We start from the raw sequence: 15,464 nt of genomic DNA, 5'->3' as shown, positions 1-15,464 counted from the left end.
AGAAGCAACTTGCTGTCTGTGCATTCACCTCTTAATGAACTTTCCTACTCTTCTTCTCACCTGATCTTTACACATGCAGCCCTCCCTGCACCACTGAGATACAGCCCTTTACCTTCAACCACAAGAAATTTGTTTCAGCATCTTGGAGCCCTAACAGCAAAAGAAAATGCTGCTTGGTTTAAGCCTCTGAAGTAAACAGTCATCACTGGTACTTGGCATGGTGTTGTCTGAGTAAAATAAATGGTGAAACATAATTCTTGCTTTAAGTTATTTTGTGCCAAATCACTTAGAGACCTATAAACTAGAGTGAAACCTACTTTTGAGGTCCTGTTGCAAGAGATAAACCTCACCATAACCATTCCTTTGTTTTACAATAATGCTCCTACAATTTCTCTGCAGAAGTCTCCTTGCAACTGTCTTGTTGGATTACCTAAAGGCTCCCATATTCTGCCTGAAAGATTGTGACAAATTGCACTGTATCCAGGATGTCCAAGACAGAGGAAAAAGCATTTCTTGCCATTCTGGCCACACAACTGAGTCTAGACCAGATTTTTACACATGAGCATATCAAAAGGCTCTCCACCTCCCATATCAGGAAATCACTTGAGAATGGCTCACTATAGCGTGAGCAGATGTGCTTCCAAATACCAGATTAAGCCATGGAAATGTCATCAAAATACCACTTTGGGCAGCCTACTTACTTTCTCTGGGGCAGGTAAAAACTTGTCTTATCTGACCATCTGCATTGGTTTAAAGGTAAACTGGTGGGTGTAATGAAGACAAGCAAGATTACAAGTCAGAGTTACAATTTACTCAAAAAGATTAAACTAAATACAATCATACAGAGAACATTTGTTTTAACCCACAAACCCCAGATGTATAACCCAGCATCCTGGGGCTCAAACAGAATGGTGTTTGTTGGCCCCTGTGCTGAGCATCGTGTGGTCCTCCTGAGTACAAAGTAAAAGGAAAGGAAAACCTGTTGGTGAGGATGATGGTCACAGTTCTGTCAAAGTAATGATTGCAGTCTTGTTGAGAGTGGCAGTCGCAGTCCTGTGGAGGTTCTGGTCCTCCTCTGGATCTAATGAGTGGTACTCCAAGTCCCCAAACCCAAAGATTATATATGCTCAAGTTCAGGTGGGAATGCCCAGTACCTCCCGCAGTGCAGAGAGTTTAACAATAGGTGATTTACTCTGTGAGTCATGGGGTATTTTTGGACTCTTTGGTGGCCCATTAATAGACATGACCCCTCAGGCTGACTGTGAAGGTGCTAATGCCTCCATGAAGGGAAGTTACCACACCCGAGTCATTGGTTTGAAGACCTTATCTCACAGGGTTCTGTAACACCCAGCTTGTAGCCTGAGGGTTCAGGTGTACCCTGGGCAGCTGCTGCAAACAATCCATTATTAACAGTTCATCAGAAATGACTAGAAGACGTAGAATACAGTTTTGGTTATGCTGTAACTAGGACACCATCCAAGAAATCAAGAGGGATCTCACTGCTTTGTGCAGGAGATGCCACCCTACCTGTTCCATTCTCTCCTGTGACCTCACCATGATGTCTGGGAGGAGGGATAGTCCTTTGTTTATCATCACTATCTAACAGAGACCTGTGAGTAGTTGGGACCCAAATTTCTTACTGTAATCTTCTTGTTCACTTGTCCCAGGCTACAATTGCATGTGACAGTTCAGCAGCATTGCAAAAATAGGAAGTTCTCCCCATAAGCAGTGTCCCTGCAGCCTAAGCATGCACATCAGTGCAACACCTCTGTTCTTTCTCTCCTCCTCTATCACAGGTGAGGACATACCCCTCACCTTGTTTCTTTTACTCTGAGTCTGCATCCCTAAGGCAGGGCCCAAATTTTTGAGTTGCCTGTCAATGGGTCAGCTCTGCTGAAGGCAGCTTAATGGTGAACTGCAGGTATCCCATCTGCTGGTCTATATGCAAGAGACAATGGTGGCCATTAAGCTGTACAAGATTTGAAAGCAAACCTGAAGAGAGCACATGGTGAGGGGACTGCTGAGTCAAAATCAGTTATCAACAGTTTAAAACAAAGGAGGGAAATTATCAGACAGTCAAACAAAAAGGCGCTACAAGGACAAGGTGTGAAAATCCTAAGAGAAGCATCAGCAGGACCAAGGTGCAGAGGAGGTCAGGCCTTCCCCTCATGCCTGCAGTGGTCTGGTCAATGAGGCCCACCGGCTGATGGGGCAGGGCTCATAAAGACATTGGGGCTTATCCAGAAAGAATGTGGCTCATATAGTGTGTTTTCTTGTGTCCCATTGTCTTTCATGGGTCCATCTCATCTGGGAGGCTACATTTTCCATAATCCACTGCTTACCCTGCATGAAAGAGGGAATGCTGGCAGAAGATAGAGTTTGGCCATTGAACTTGGCCATTCATAAGAGAGAAAGTGACAGGAATTAAAATTCATCTTGCAGATGGGATCCTCAAGTTTAAATTACATTTTGAAAATCTTGGCCTTATTATCAGAAACTTTGAAAAAAAATACTGAAAACCATGATTCCTGACACTAGGTAAATTCATGACAGTCACCCACATTGTATAAGCAGAAAGGGAAATAAATCTAAGTACTGCAAGACAGCTTCAGAGTAACACAAAGTTCCCTCACATGTCTTCAGACTCTACTGGATTTTATTAGGTTTCCTGAAAAAAGGAGAGAAGCCTTCTAGGAATTCAACAGCCCTTAGCACCAAGCTTCACATGTCTCCAAGCTGATGCTCAGTTGCCAGCTTCTGTCCTGCTTCTTCATGCACTGGGGAAGTGATGGCAATGATCTCCTTTTCCAGCATTTCCATTTGAGCTGTAATGTCTGACACAGTGTGTTTCACAGCATTCAAGTGCAGCTTCAGTTTATTATAATCTTCTTGGAAGGATCCATTCACTTCATAAAGATTATGACAGCCCTGTTTCTGCTCAGGGAAATGGTTCATTTTCAGGAAGATGTGGAGGAGCTCACATAAGTCCTGAAGAACCCAGAGCACTTCATGCTCACCATGTATACTCATGGCAGATTTGATCTCATTCTGGGTTGGAGTAGCGCTCTTCTTTTTACCTTCATGTTTGTGCTGGGGGTCTGGACCAGGGTTACCTTTTTCCACAGCTATGATGGTATCAGTATTCTTCTGAAGATCTGAGGGGGCATCTTTGCTCACTTTATGGACTTTGATAGCTTTTTGATGTTTCCAGGTAGTAGGAACTGTTTTACTCTCCTGTTGGAAATCCTCAAATACTTCTTTCTTTTCCTGGACTGCTTGGAAAGCTTTGTTGCCTGGGCTGAACTGAAAGCCCGTGTTTCCCTCTTGGAAGAATGGAAATGGTTTGTTTTCGTTCTGGAGTCTTGGCTGAATAGCATCAGTGTAAATAACCTGGACAGCTTTATTCTGTGACAGGAGATACTGTAGAGACTTGTTTTCTTCCCAGAGCATCCTGTTTTTGATCCGGAGGATTTGGTTTTCCTGCCAGAGTACTCTGTTCTCCTCCCAGATACTCCACTCATTCTGTGCCTTCCTGGTAAAGCGTTTCCGGTGGGAAGGGGAAGGTGGCTGGCAGTAGGTCTCATTCACCCTTTTACCATCAATAAAGACAAACACCTCATCCCTTGGTTTCATCTGGGGAACAATATAGTCTGTGTCAGGCTCTGTACACTGCATGCCCTGGTTCCTCAAATCAAATGCAGACGTGGGCTTTCTTTGGTAAACTGAGGAGAACTGTGTGAAAAGGCTTCTTCCAGGAGTTCTGTCCACTGTTGAGAGGAAGATGATACAGTGGGACTGGAGAAGTTTGATTGGGACTGAAAGAAGAGGGAAGAAAAACGCATAGACTTACTGCAAAAAGTCCAAATCAGAATTCAACTACATTAATGACAGGAATAAGCAAATAAATCAGTTCTCACAGTTGCCCTTTGTTGTAGATTTGGGATGTTAAAGAAAAAAATCTCTCCCTGCCAATACAAAGACTGAATGCCTAGTTCCCCATGCCATTAGTTAGCAAAAGAAGTGGTCAACTGCTATGAATTACTGCTTGATGGTTGGGGTGGGGGCAGACTGGGGCAAGATGTGTCAGGGAACGAGGGAACGGGTTTACACGGTCTCTTTTGGTTTTTTGCGAACTTCCACAGCTCTGGCTGAACGCTGCAGCTGTGTGTGCTGCTGTCAGAGAGAGGCCGTTCTCCTGCTCGTTGCCGCTGCTGTTTAGTGAGCTGGTTTTTCTTGCCATTGCTGTCCTCCTGGTTCAGCATTGTGGGCCTGGTTGCCATTCCGGTTTCACTGTGGCCCGCAGTGTCATGGTTGCCCACCTCGCTGCGGCAGCAACCCGAGAGAGCGAGAGAGTGAGACAGACAGAGAGACAGAGAGACAGACAGAGAGACAGAGAGACAGAGAGACAGAGAGGAGTCACAGCTGCTTTCAGGACACACTGCAGACCTCTCCTTCCTGGGAACTATCACTATCCCTCCACTCCCAGCTTTTCCTTTTTCGTTTCGGACAAAGGACAAGGAGATAGAGAGTCCATGTGAGTGTTCACCCCTTGTCTCTGCCTTGCTGGGAAAAGAGTGAGAATTCACCTTGCAGCCAGCTGAGGTGTGACACTGACACTGTCCATAAATACAAGTGCTCAAGGAGGAACCTACTGTTTGGGGGTTGTTCTCTTTTGTTTTTACTTTTGCTTATAGGGGAATAGTTTGCTCTGGTCTGTTTACAGTTATATCTATATCTACATATATATGTATATATATATAGTAGTAAAGAACAGTTATTCTTCTTATATCCATTGTCTAATTAAAGTTCCTTTTTCTTAAATTTAATAAGGAGTGATGTGATTATTGTGGAGGAATCCTCTACTCTGCTTTTTGGTAAACATTTTGGTTTTTCCCTGAAACTGACACACCCTTGTTGCCCCTTTGATGCTGAAGAGTAAGGAATACACTAGATGCTTAGCTTATAGAAGCTCAGAAAATTGGCATTGGTAGATAAAGCACCTCTGTGGCAGCACTGAAAGCTGTCATATAAAAACCTGGACTTTGTGTTTCTACCTCAGTTTTACAGACTTGTAAGGGAGTAAAATGCAAGAACAATTTTGCCTCAGAATAGCCAGTTCCCAAATGACTGACAGACAAACGAATTCAAAATTGTTATGAGGCTGAAACCAACTTTTCAAAATAAAGCACTTTTAAAGGATCATAGAGAAAAACTGGCCTATAGAGCAGTTTTTTCTTGTTGATGCTGAGTAGTCTGTGTTCACAGGACACCACAAAAATACAGCAGCAGTTTTCATTTTTGATCTTAAAACCCACAGAACTGTGAACAGGAAGAGCACTGAATGATACAATATGCACAGATAATTTAAAACTCCAAACCACAACCCTGAGACATCAAGACCAAGACAGTTTTGTTGCCCTTTGCATGTTTTTTTGACAAGTTCCCATCACCATGGTCAAAAACTGTCACAATGCATAGATAATTCTCAGTTTTTCATTCTCATTTCTCCTGTCACTCTTTTCTTTATATCTTTTGATAGCTCTGTCATTTTTCTTGCTTTCTAGCCCTGCAATAGTGATTGCTTATCTTTTTCCTACAGTCCATCTGCCTCTTTTTCACATCATCAGAAAACTCATCTCTAAAATCCATACTGCGGAGCCTCACCTCTAATGCTTCTCATTTCTGTCACAGAAACCTCAGACTTATCTGCTGAACACTCTTCCCCCCTTTCCCCTACCCAAAATGTTGCAGTTTAAATCACCTTCTAGCCATGAGTAAACCAGGGCAAATGAAGGATTTCAGTCTTTCAGATTATAAAAACCCCAACAAGGCAATGAAGCAAACAATCAAAAATATTTTGTGCCAAAGAAAAGGTTATTTTCTGAAGTTTTAATCAAAATTAAATTTTTGTGATTTTCCTGATGAAGTTATTTGAATAGAGGTTGAACTGTTTTTATAACCAGATTACTGGAATTCTTGGTGTTTCTGAACAGCATTTTTAACAGGAAAAAAATGTGTGCATTTTTCTAGTTAAAAAAATGAAGAAAAAGAGAAAAAGAAAAAGAAAAAGAAGAAAGAAGTTAGTTGTCAAATTTCACTAAAGTCTACTCTTCCCCCTAGGTGAGGTCCCCCAGCTGCCCTCTTTCCCTTGGTAAGTCCAGTTCTGCCTTTTAATCTGTGAAGAGAGTTTTGCCATCATGAATCTTGCCCTCATGTTCCTCTTCCAGGCACTGAGCACTAAATGACCACCACACACAACCTCCTCATGGCCTCCATCTCTGCCATCACATTGTGCACCCCTTGTCCTATATTTACCCTCTCCTTTTCAAACCTGTTGCTGCCCCCTTTCCCTGTCATTTCCACCAAACTACACTGCATTTCTGGGCCCCTCCAGGTTTCTACTGAGAGTCAACATGAATAGATACAACCTTCACCTCATTACCAAACTTGTCCAAATGGTCATAAAATTATTGCTTCATTTAAAATCTCAAATTCCTTAATATAGACAAAGGCTATTTCAATATAGATCTGTTTGCAGTAACACTTGATTTTAGTTCAATAGGGTTTCCATCTGACTTTCAGGGTTGCCTTCTACATCACCTGCTACTTTATCTCAAATTTTGTGTTTTCATCATATCATTCCTCTGCTAAAAGGGATTTCCTCAAAAACTGTTTTTGGAGGTTTTTGTTTCTACTCACAGCATGTTCAGAATCATATATTGCTCCCTCCGTTGCATCCCTTCCCCTGCAGCCTTTCTGACCCATCCCATTCCATTGGGATGCCCAGGTTCATTGGATCATTCACTTAGGAGTTGGACTCAATGATCCTTGTGGGTCCCTTCCAGCTCAGAATATTTTGTGAATCTGTGATCCTGTTTCCCCCAAAAGTCCCAAGACTGGGGCCAGAAGTAAATCAGCCACATGGGGAACAGACCCCTAAGTATCCAAAGGAGATGCAGAAAACATGCAGTGTCATAAGCCCAGACCCACCTGCCACTGTGTATGATGGGCCAGCAGTTAGATTTGTTAAAGTCACTTATGGCTAAAGTGTTGAGATGGCATATTTTCAGGATAAACAGAAATGTATAATATATACAGCTTTGAAGGACATTATCTTGGGGACAATTAAACTTGACAGTGGCTGTGTCAGCTCTTTTGCACTGCAGGAAAGACATCGACCCAAGCTTCAAGAGAGATACTACAAGTTCTTCCATCTCCCATATAATCCCCGCCCCTCCCTCCCCCCCCTCTAAATAACCCTGGGAAGTGCTGGGCAGCTGGGGTGGACGGGCAAAGTAGCCAGCTGCAGGGAAGCCATACAAAATCAAGACTGGCTGAGCAATTTGGAAGCACTAAATTGCACACCAGCATATGCTCACCTTCTCACCAAGGTTAGGAGTCTTCCCTCTCCCCACAGTACAGCCAAGCAGCCCGGTCTGAGGTCTTGCTGCTGCAGGATGTCCAAGGGCGGCAGGAGTGCATGGCAGGGGACAGAGGGGACAGATGATGATGTGAGCACTGGCAGGGACCTTGCCCAAGAAGCACCCACCTACCCCCCGACCAGGGGCGGTGAGCTCATGCACACCCTCCTTGCACAGCCCACATCTGCACTCCTTCCCTGGTGTCGTCCTAAGATTGTCTTCAATCTTTCCCAGCTCTGCTCTTTTGGGTTATTTCTCAAGGAAATGACCTTTCTGTTAGCTCAGCTCCCATGCCCTTTCCTGATCCCAGACTTCCTGATCTTGCCTTTGATGCTCATAACTGAGAGTAGTTTGGATGGATTCTTTATCCATCACACCTTCTTAAAACAAATTTTGTTTGTATTCTGAGTCTTCAAATTATGTTTCTTGCTAGACTGATACAGATACATTCAAAAATTACTCATAGCATTGTATGTGCTATGAGAATTGAAGTTACTTTCCGAGGACAACATGGGTTTGGAGTTCTTTGACTACATGTTTAAGAGCAGACTATCACTGAACCCTATTAAGAAGAAAATAAAATATGCAGGACATTTATGTATTGCAAGTTTAGATATTATTTGTAGCAGCTATTCCCACACCCATGTCCTTACCTTTCTAATGATCTCATTCTCTTTCCTACTTGCTACATCTTTCAGATGTGGATTTTTTTCTAATTAGAGCTCTTGAATAATAAATATAGGAGTTAATTTCTTTTCCAGTGAAAATAACTATGTTGACATCAATCCCAAGGTGACTGTTATTGCTTTAGGAAGCTGAAGGTACAGTTCAGCTTTTGTGTTATATGAAATTCATAAACTCAGGTAGAAAACTCTTCTCTGTAATTTCTCCCTTGCTTGTATTTAATCTGAGACAACCAAAAACAAAAATCACAGGTTACTATGGCAACTCCCCAGGGAGCATTCTTCTTTATTTGCACTCCAGGATCTTGTGCAGAAGAACACAAAAACATGTTCAAAAGAGAAAGGGAAAGATTTTGTTATGGGGTGGTTGTGCTTGGCCTGCCATCAGATGGGAACTTAAGGGTGTTACCCAGTGCAACCAATTTTCAGGAGAGGTGACTGAAATGGTCAGTCTAAACTTCTGAAGAACTGAGGCACTGGGCACTGAAAGCCCACTTTGATGAACATTTAGAGGCCTAAGAGCTGACTAGAAATTGAGTTAATAGGGACAAGTGCAGCAAGGGATTGATCAGCAGACAAAGCCCATTTAATCGAGAACCACGGAGAACTAAATTGGTAGTATAGCTTTGCCTTTGCGTATGCAGTATTTTCCTTAAAGATGAGTAAAATTCTTCTGCCAAGTCCTTTATTTGCTGATAATAATGAATTCAAATGCCAATACATTTGGATCAAATTTAGTGAATATCATGAGATGTGTTTATGCATACATCAGAATTGGAAATGCTACAGCTCACTGCAGAATTTTTTATAGCAGTTACACTGATTTCTGAGCTGGACTCTCAAAAGGACTAAAGTGTCATTCACAAGATTACAAAGGCAGAAATAATGCTGAGTGTGTTCCCCTCCCTGCTAAGAGACAAGTAACTCCTGCTCTGTAAGAAGGGTTTGAACTAACTTCCCGGCTGAGTACTTTGTCCACAGGTTCAGACTACTCAATTCTTCTGTTTCACTATACAAAGAATTAAATATTAATTGGAACCGCAGCCATATTCTCCATCCCATCTGCACATTTTGTACCAGGCTGCTCAGCTGAGTTTGCTGTCCTTCTTCTTGGAGGCTATCTGGTTCTAGAAAGGATCCAGTGGGAGAGAGTGTATGATCCCAGACACACTCATATAATTTTCTGTGCTCCACGTGGGGTGCAAGATATCATCCAGTGATGAGTTGATAGAGGGGGGGAAGAGTGAAGTTTGAATTGCTACCATGACGATCTTGCAAGAAAGACCCTGGAGACCCTGTACCAGCCTCCTTCCTGTTAGAAATGGTGGCATGTACCTGCAGTAAAGTTCAGCCCTTTCTTTCCTCTGTTTTTGGGTCAGAAGATCTGGTAAAGTACCTCCAATAAAAATAATCTGGAGGGTTTTTTAGGAAAAACATGTTTCTTTGAATTTGGAGCATTTTTTCTCTTCTGTTTTCATAAGTGTGCTATGTTCCCAAATATTTATTTGATGAAGCCAAAGGCATCCAGTGCCCCTTTCTACCAGCCCAACCACATTTGTTCTTCTGAAATGCCAGCCTCTGTTCAGGTCAATGCAGACTGGTCTCACCACAGATTAATCCACTGTCCTCTGGGGCATTAAGTCTGGATGCAAATACCAACTAGTCCCTAAAAAGACTCTTGTATATTTGAGTACTTTTGAATCATCTCCTGACCTCAGTAACTGAATAGGGAGTAAAAATTATGTTTTCTCAGTTTCTGAGGCAGTGAAGAGTCTGGGGGGAAAGGGGGTGATATTTCAGCATTGTATTCTGCCCAGGAAGAGATGAGCGGTGTGAAACTCAGTAATGAAAAATTCCTGATCAGTTTTTTTCAGACACATAAACAGCTTGAGGGACACACCTATGTCAACATCCATTTGGACTCAATTCTAGTGACAACATCTCAGCACTGCTACTAGTTTGCCTGGGTGTAACCCTCACAAATCCAATACTGTGCAAAACACTGAACTCTGCTTACACCTGCCAGCACTGGGTCAACTGAGAGATGAAATGAAAGGTGGAAGTACCTATTTTTATACCTTCCCTGTGATCCTAATTTCATTTTAGACATTGGTCAAGTCATCGGTTCAGATACACCCGTTTTCTCAGGTTCTCAAGGAGTTTGGGATGCTGACTCTGATGCAAGCTGTCAAGAGAAACTAGTTCTTACTTGTAAGGGGCCTTGAACATGAAAGCATGACAGTAAAAAAGTCCTACGTGCCTCTCTTATTTATCCCCATGATTGGAATACACACATGGTTTACAAGGTGAAGCGAAAGATTTGATTTTTGCTTGTGAGTGACATCTTACAGACATGTCAGGGTTTGTGTTGTTCCACCTTAGATCTCATTCCCACTTAGCTTTCTTTCTGCTTCAGCTGTGAATATTTCAAAATATTCGTCAACACCATGTGCAGTCTCTTGGTCAACTCTAAGCTATTGCCTGTTAACATTATTCCTTTGTGCTGTGCCTCTGTGATACACTGCTTGTGAGCCTTGCCAACAAAATACAACCCCATTACTGTATCACTCCTCTAGTTCTGTCTGATCAGATCAAAATTTGTAGAGCGCTCTCTGCTGCTGGAACACCCCATTACTTGTTGATTGTTGAGTAAATACTAGAAGAAATGATCACTGGTGCACTTGTTTCAGTTCTGCAGGTGGAGGCACACTCACCATAGGTGATGAAGGGGCAGAGCTGGCATTGCACACAGAGTTCCTTAGTCTTTCTGTACACAGGGACAATCTGGATGGGTGCAGTCATCTCAGTGTGTCATGTGTGACCATGGGATATCTCACATGGCTTTTAGGGGACCCTCTGAGAGGCAGGCCTGCCACTAGGATATGCTGAACATTCTGTCCCTGATCTCTGATATCCACAAATCCCAAACAGCAATAGGCAGCTGTGTTCAGGCAACAGACTAGAGCCCTTCATGTTTTGTCAGCCAAGTGATGCTTCAGCCCTCATTACTGCACCAATTAGATCTCTACTGACTGCAGTAGAGCTTAAACACTTTTCTGTCCTATAGGTATTACATGTAGACATCTCAAAGTCACTGTCTACAGTTTGGAGGTGAATTCTTCCCAGCCAGCAGTATTGTTGGACATGACATGCCACCTCCTAAAGATATAGCTCCTCTCCTTGCACTGAGTGCTGAGGAGTCTGCAGTTGTTAGCCTCCTCAGTTAAGGTGGTTAAAACTGCCTCAAACATCAGAGAGACCTCCGGCTCAGCTTGTCTCTCACATGTACCCTGTAAGGCAAGGTGCTGCTGAGCCAACAACTGCTGCATGGTCTAGGACACCTAAATGGGAACAGCTTTGCAGAACAGGAAAGAACTGTCCCTTCTTGATAGCAACTGTAAAAAGCCATGTGCAAAACTGCTGTCCCTCATGGGCGTAAGTAAGACACTGCTAAAAGTGTGGGGACAGGGGGAGCATTACCTTATCATGTGCAAGGGCAGGAGCTGAGAGTCCTGACAAGTGGAAGAGAACATGACAGCACAGACTTGAGCTGTGATGTCCCACAAACAGATGCAAGATCTGAGAGTTGAGGGCTTTTCAACTCATGCTGAACTCTGCAGTTCTTCTGTGTGACAAGTCTCTCTGGGTGAGAGGAAATTCGGTGGTTTCATTCCTGATTGACAAGAAGAAAATTGAGAGTTCAGGCTTATTAAACAATCTCTAATAGTGATTTATGGGAATCTGTACATTTTAATCTAACAAAAAAATTAAAATCATCTAATTAGCTAAGTGCGTAATCCTGTATATTAATTGTCCATTAGCCACATCTTAATTATAATGGAATGGTTATCAAATAACTTGTGATGTCCACATAACACAAATTTAAGTCATTATCAGACTAGCTCCTACTTTAATAAAAATCTGTATAAATCTAACCATTTAATTTTATTTTAAAAGCAATACAGAATACTTAAAAAAAATAGTATGCTATTAGGACTTAGGAAATACTGTACCATAAACAATGCTACATGAAGAATCACTAAAGCAATGTGAAAATTCCATTCGGATGCTAACCCAAGGAATTATCAAGGAACCTGGAAACCCAGATCTTGTTTTGAAGTTTCTCCATGAGCTCCTTATTCAACCACACAGACCTCCTGGTGTTTTTGCCTGACTTCCTCTTTGTTGGGATGCATTACTTCTGAGCTTGGAGCAGGTGATCCTTGACTATTAACTCCCTTTCCTGGGCACCTCTTCCCTCTAGGGCTTTATCCTGAGGTACTCTACCAAGCAGATCCCTAAAGCGGTCAGAGTCTGCTCTCCTGAAGTCCAAGTGAGCTTGCTGTGTGCCCTCCTCCATGTCCTAAGTACTCTAACTCCATAATTTTGTGGTCACTGCAGCCAAGACTGCCCTTGAGCTTCACATTCCTCAACAGATTCTCTTGTTGGTGAGAACAAGGTCCAACATAGCAGCTATCCTTGTTGGCTTCTCTATCACTTGGAGAATGAATTTGTTGTCAAATCATTCCAGGAACATCCCAGATAGTTTATGTGCTGCTGCATTGTTCCTTCAACAGATACCACAGTGGCTGAATTTCCCCATAAGGGCCATGGCTTGTAAATATGAGGATGAACTCATCTGGTCTTCCCAGTCAGGCAGCCTGTAGCAGACCTCCACTGTAACATCACTTGTCTCTGCTCTCCCTTTAATCCTAGCCCATAAGCTCTCAGTTCCTTATCCATTGTCCCTGCAGAGCTCTATGCACTTCAGCTGGTCACTGACATCCTGTCCTTCCTGAGGAGCCTGTATCCCTTCATTCTGACACTCCAGTAACAGGAGCCACCCCATCATGTCTCCAGGATGCCAATAAGATCATAGCCCTGCAGACATGCATACTTCTATAATTCCTCTTATTTATTCCCAATGCTGCTGAGATCCCTCTCCAGGCTTTGAGCATCTCTGGCTGGCATTGGCAGCAAACCAGTAGGAATGGAATGGATTGAGGTTTCCTTCCCCTGGAAATGATAGTTTAGAGCCCCCTTCACCAGGCTGTCAAGCCTCTGACCAAAGGTGCTCTTCCCCTTCTTTGACAGACAAACCTCATCAGCTCCCAGTAGACCAGGTTTCTAAAGTGAGTCCCATGATCTAAGTAGCCAAACCTCTCACTGTGGCACCAGTGATGTAACCATTTGTTGATTCGCCAGATTCAAGTGACCCTTTCAAACCCCCTTACTTTGACCAGGAGGCCTGAGGCATCCTAGAGCAGCACTGAGTCCTAGAGACACCATTTCTAAAAACAGTATGTAAGGTCCAACACTCACTTTTAAGACTTTATACAGACTCTTCTCCCCCTTTCTGATTCCTCATGTTTCATTTTCCAAGAAATTTTGGAATAGCTTACTTGGAGTTGTATCTGTGTTCTAATGTCCAAACACTGCTGAGTACAACTCTCCTAGTCTGTATAGCATGCAAGATTTGTTATCCTACTTTGTTATCACTTTGTTATCACTAGATCTACAGCAGCATACTTCTAACAAGGCACAGGACCCACCTGGTAATCTTATTAAAAATTTGGCATTCAGAATCAGGCTCTACCCTGTGAATTTCTCTGTCACCTGAATTTTGTAAAAAGCTCTGCATCCGCTCCCAGGACTGTCCTTCTACAGCTCTTCTGCCTGCCACGGCATTCAGATTTTTACTGGAGCTGATGGGCTTGTGCAAAGCAAACATCTATGAAAAATATAAATATCTTGAAGAGGCTCTGAAGATTAGTGCCGGACAGTACAGTTTTGCCAAATTAGATATTCAAAAAGCACATAAAGAAAAAAAATCACAGGCTCATAACTAAACTTCAGATGTGGAGCGGTACTGAAACAAGACCATTACCAGCTCTGTGGAGCCACTGGTTTAGCTATTCTAGCATGTATCAAGCTCAGATGGGCCATGGCATGCTTTGCTTAGAGGAACACAATTTGACACCTGCTCAACTCAGGGTTTAAATTGCTGCCAGAATGTTCTTTTAATGGTATGCCAAAAGTATAGATGTTTCAGTGATGAAAGAAGAGAATAAACAGTTAGATCCCAGGTACTATTGTTAAGCACACCTAGGAACAGTTAAACAGGCAATTGTAGAAATGTTATGCAACCCCTAGGAGAGATTTTATGCTGGAGAAGCAGCCCCTTTTACCCATTTCCCTCAACTTTCAATCTGCAGTCTGTCCCAGGGTGAATAGAGGTTACAAAAGTTACCTGGTTTTGCAAAACCACCTGCAAACATCTGTGCAAATTTGGGGTCACTGTCTGTCCAAGTGCTTGGTGGTAGCATTCAAGAATTAACGGAATCCAGAACACACATCCACCCAGAGAAATGCAATGAGAAAGAAATAGGTTAACCTGTCTTCATATGTGTCTGGAGGATATCATTAACATTAATGTAGTCATAAAGCAGCACCTGCTGGCTCAACGCAGCAAATCTTTGCCTACAACCAATTAACTCTTCAAAAAATAATAGAGAATAGCTTTTGCCCTTCTGCCCCAAGCACAATAACTTGTTTCCTGCTAAGCATTATTAATTATAATGTCCCTGCTGCTCTGCCTCGCTCAAATGAACAGTCCCATCAGTGACATAAGCTTCATAGCAAGGTGTATCTCAGCAGGAGCAAGTGCAGAGTTATTGAGCTTTGAAAAATATTACACTACTTTTTATTATTATTGCTTTTCCTTACTTGGTGTAGAGCTTTTACTCCCAACCATCCAGAAGAAAAAACCTCACACATCTCAGTCAAAGCACAGACTTAAGTGAAGGGACATACTCCATGAAGATGTCCACATTACAGTAATGTCTATGATTCAGTGAGCAAAGTCCAAGAAAAAGGCTTATGTGGGGCAAGTCGTGTGATGAGATGGGGAGAGACATTCCTCAAAAAAATCTGCAACCTTGTTCTGCACTGCTAAACCTGAACTGCAGTCAAATTGCTGATGGGAAGAGTGAAGGTGAAGGTATCTTCTTCTGTGGACAATTGTAAGGCTCTGTGGCCATGCAGCTGCACTTTAGCTGTGCACTACTAGCTTTCACATATCCTTAGTTCTCCTTCAATGGCCTTTTTATATCAGCTCCTCTCCAGTGCACTCAAGGAATGCAACTGCCCCTTTGGAAGGTTTCTGTTATGGTGTCCAATGAAGTCACACATATACATAAGCTTTGGATCTGTGATTTACAGTGTAGGGAACACTGTCTCTTTATGTGAAGTGTCTCTTACAGCATAAGTCATGTTATGTGACTAAGATGCCAGCCATGTCAACACCACCAGGTATCCCTCCTGGTCTGAGCAGAGTTGGCTGCACAAGAAACAAAGTTAA

General features: G+C 42.7%; 1 protein-coding gene across 1 annotated transcript; it reads right to left on the bottom strand.

Annotated features, from left to right (window-relative positions):
• Nucleotides 1-2,721: 2,721 nt before the first annotated feature.
• CBY2 (chibby family member 2) lies at nt 2,722-4,280 on the bottom strand. The gene is made up of 2 exons (XM_071568380.1): nt 4,109-4,280; nt 2,722-3,815 (listed from the first exon to the last, which is right to left on the bottom strand). Exons 1-2 carry the CDS (start codon nt 4,278-4,280, stop codon nt 2,722-2,724), a joined length of 1,266 nt encoding a protein of 421 aa, XP_071424481.1.
• Between the last annotated feature and the right edge of the window lie 11,184 nt (nt 4,281-15,464).

Source organism: Pithys albifrons, chromosome 1 (assembly GCF_047495875.1).
Source record: "Pithys albifrons albifrons isolate INPA30051 chromosome 1, PitAlb_v1, whole genome shotgun sequence".
In the NCBI taxonomy this organism is placed as follows: domain Eukaryota; kingdom Metazoa; phylum Chordata; class Aves; order Passeriformes; family Thamnophilidae; genus Pithys; species Pithys albifrons.
Note: the sequence above shows the minus strand (reverse complement) of the source record. Positions and strands in the feature narration are given on the sequence as shown.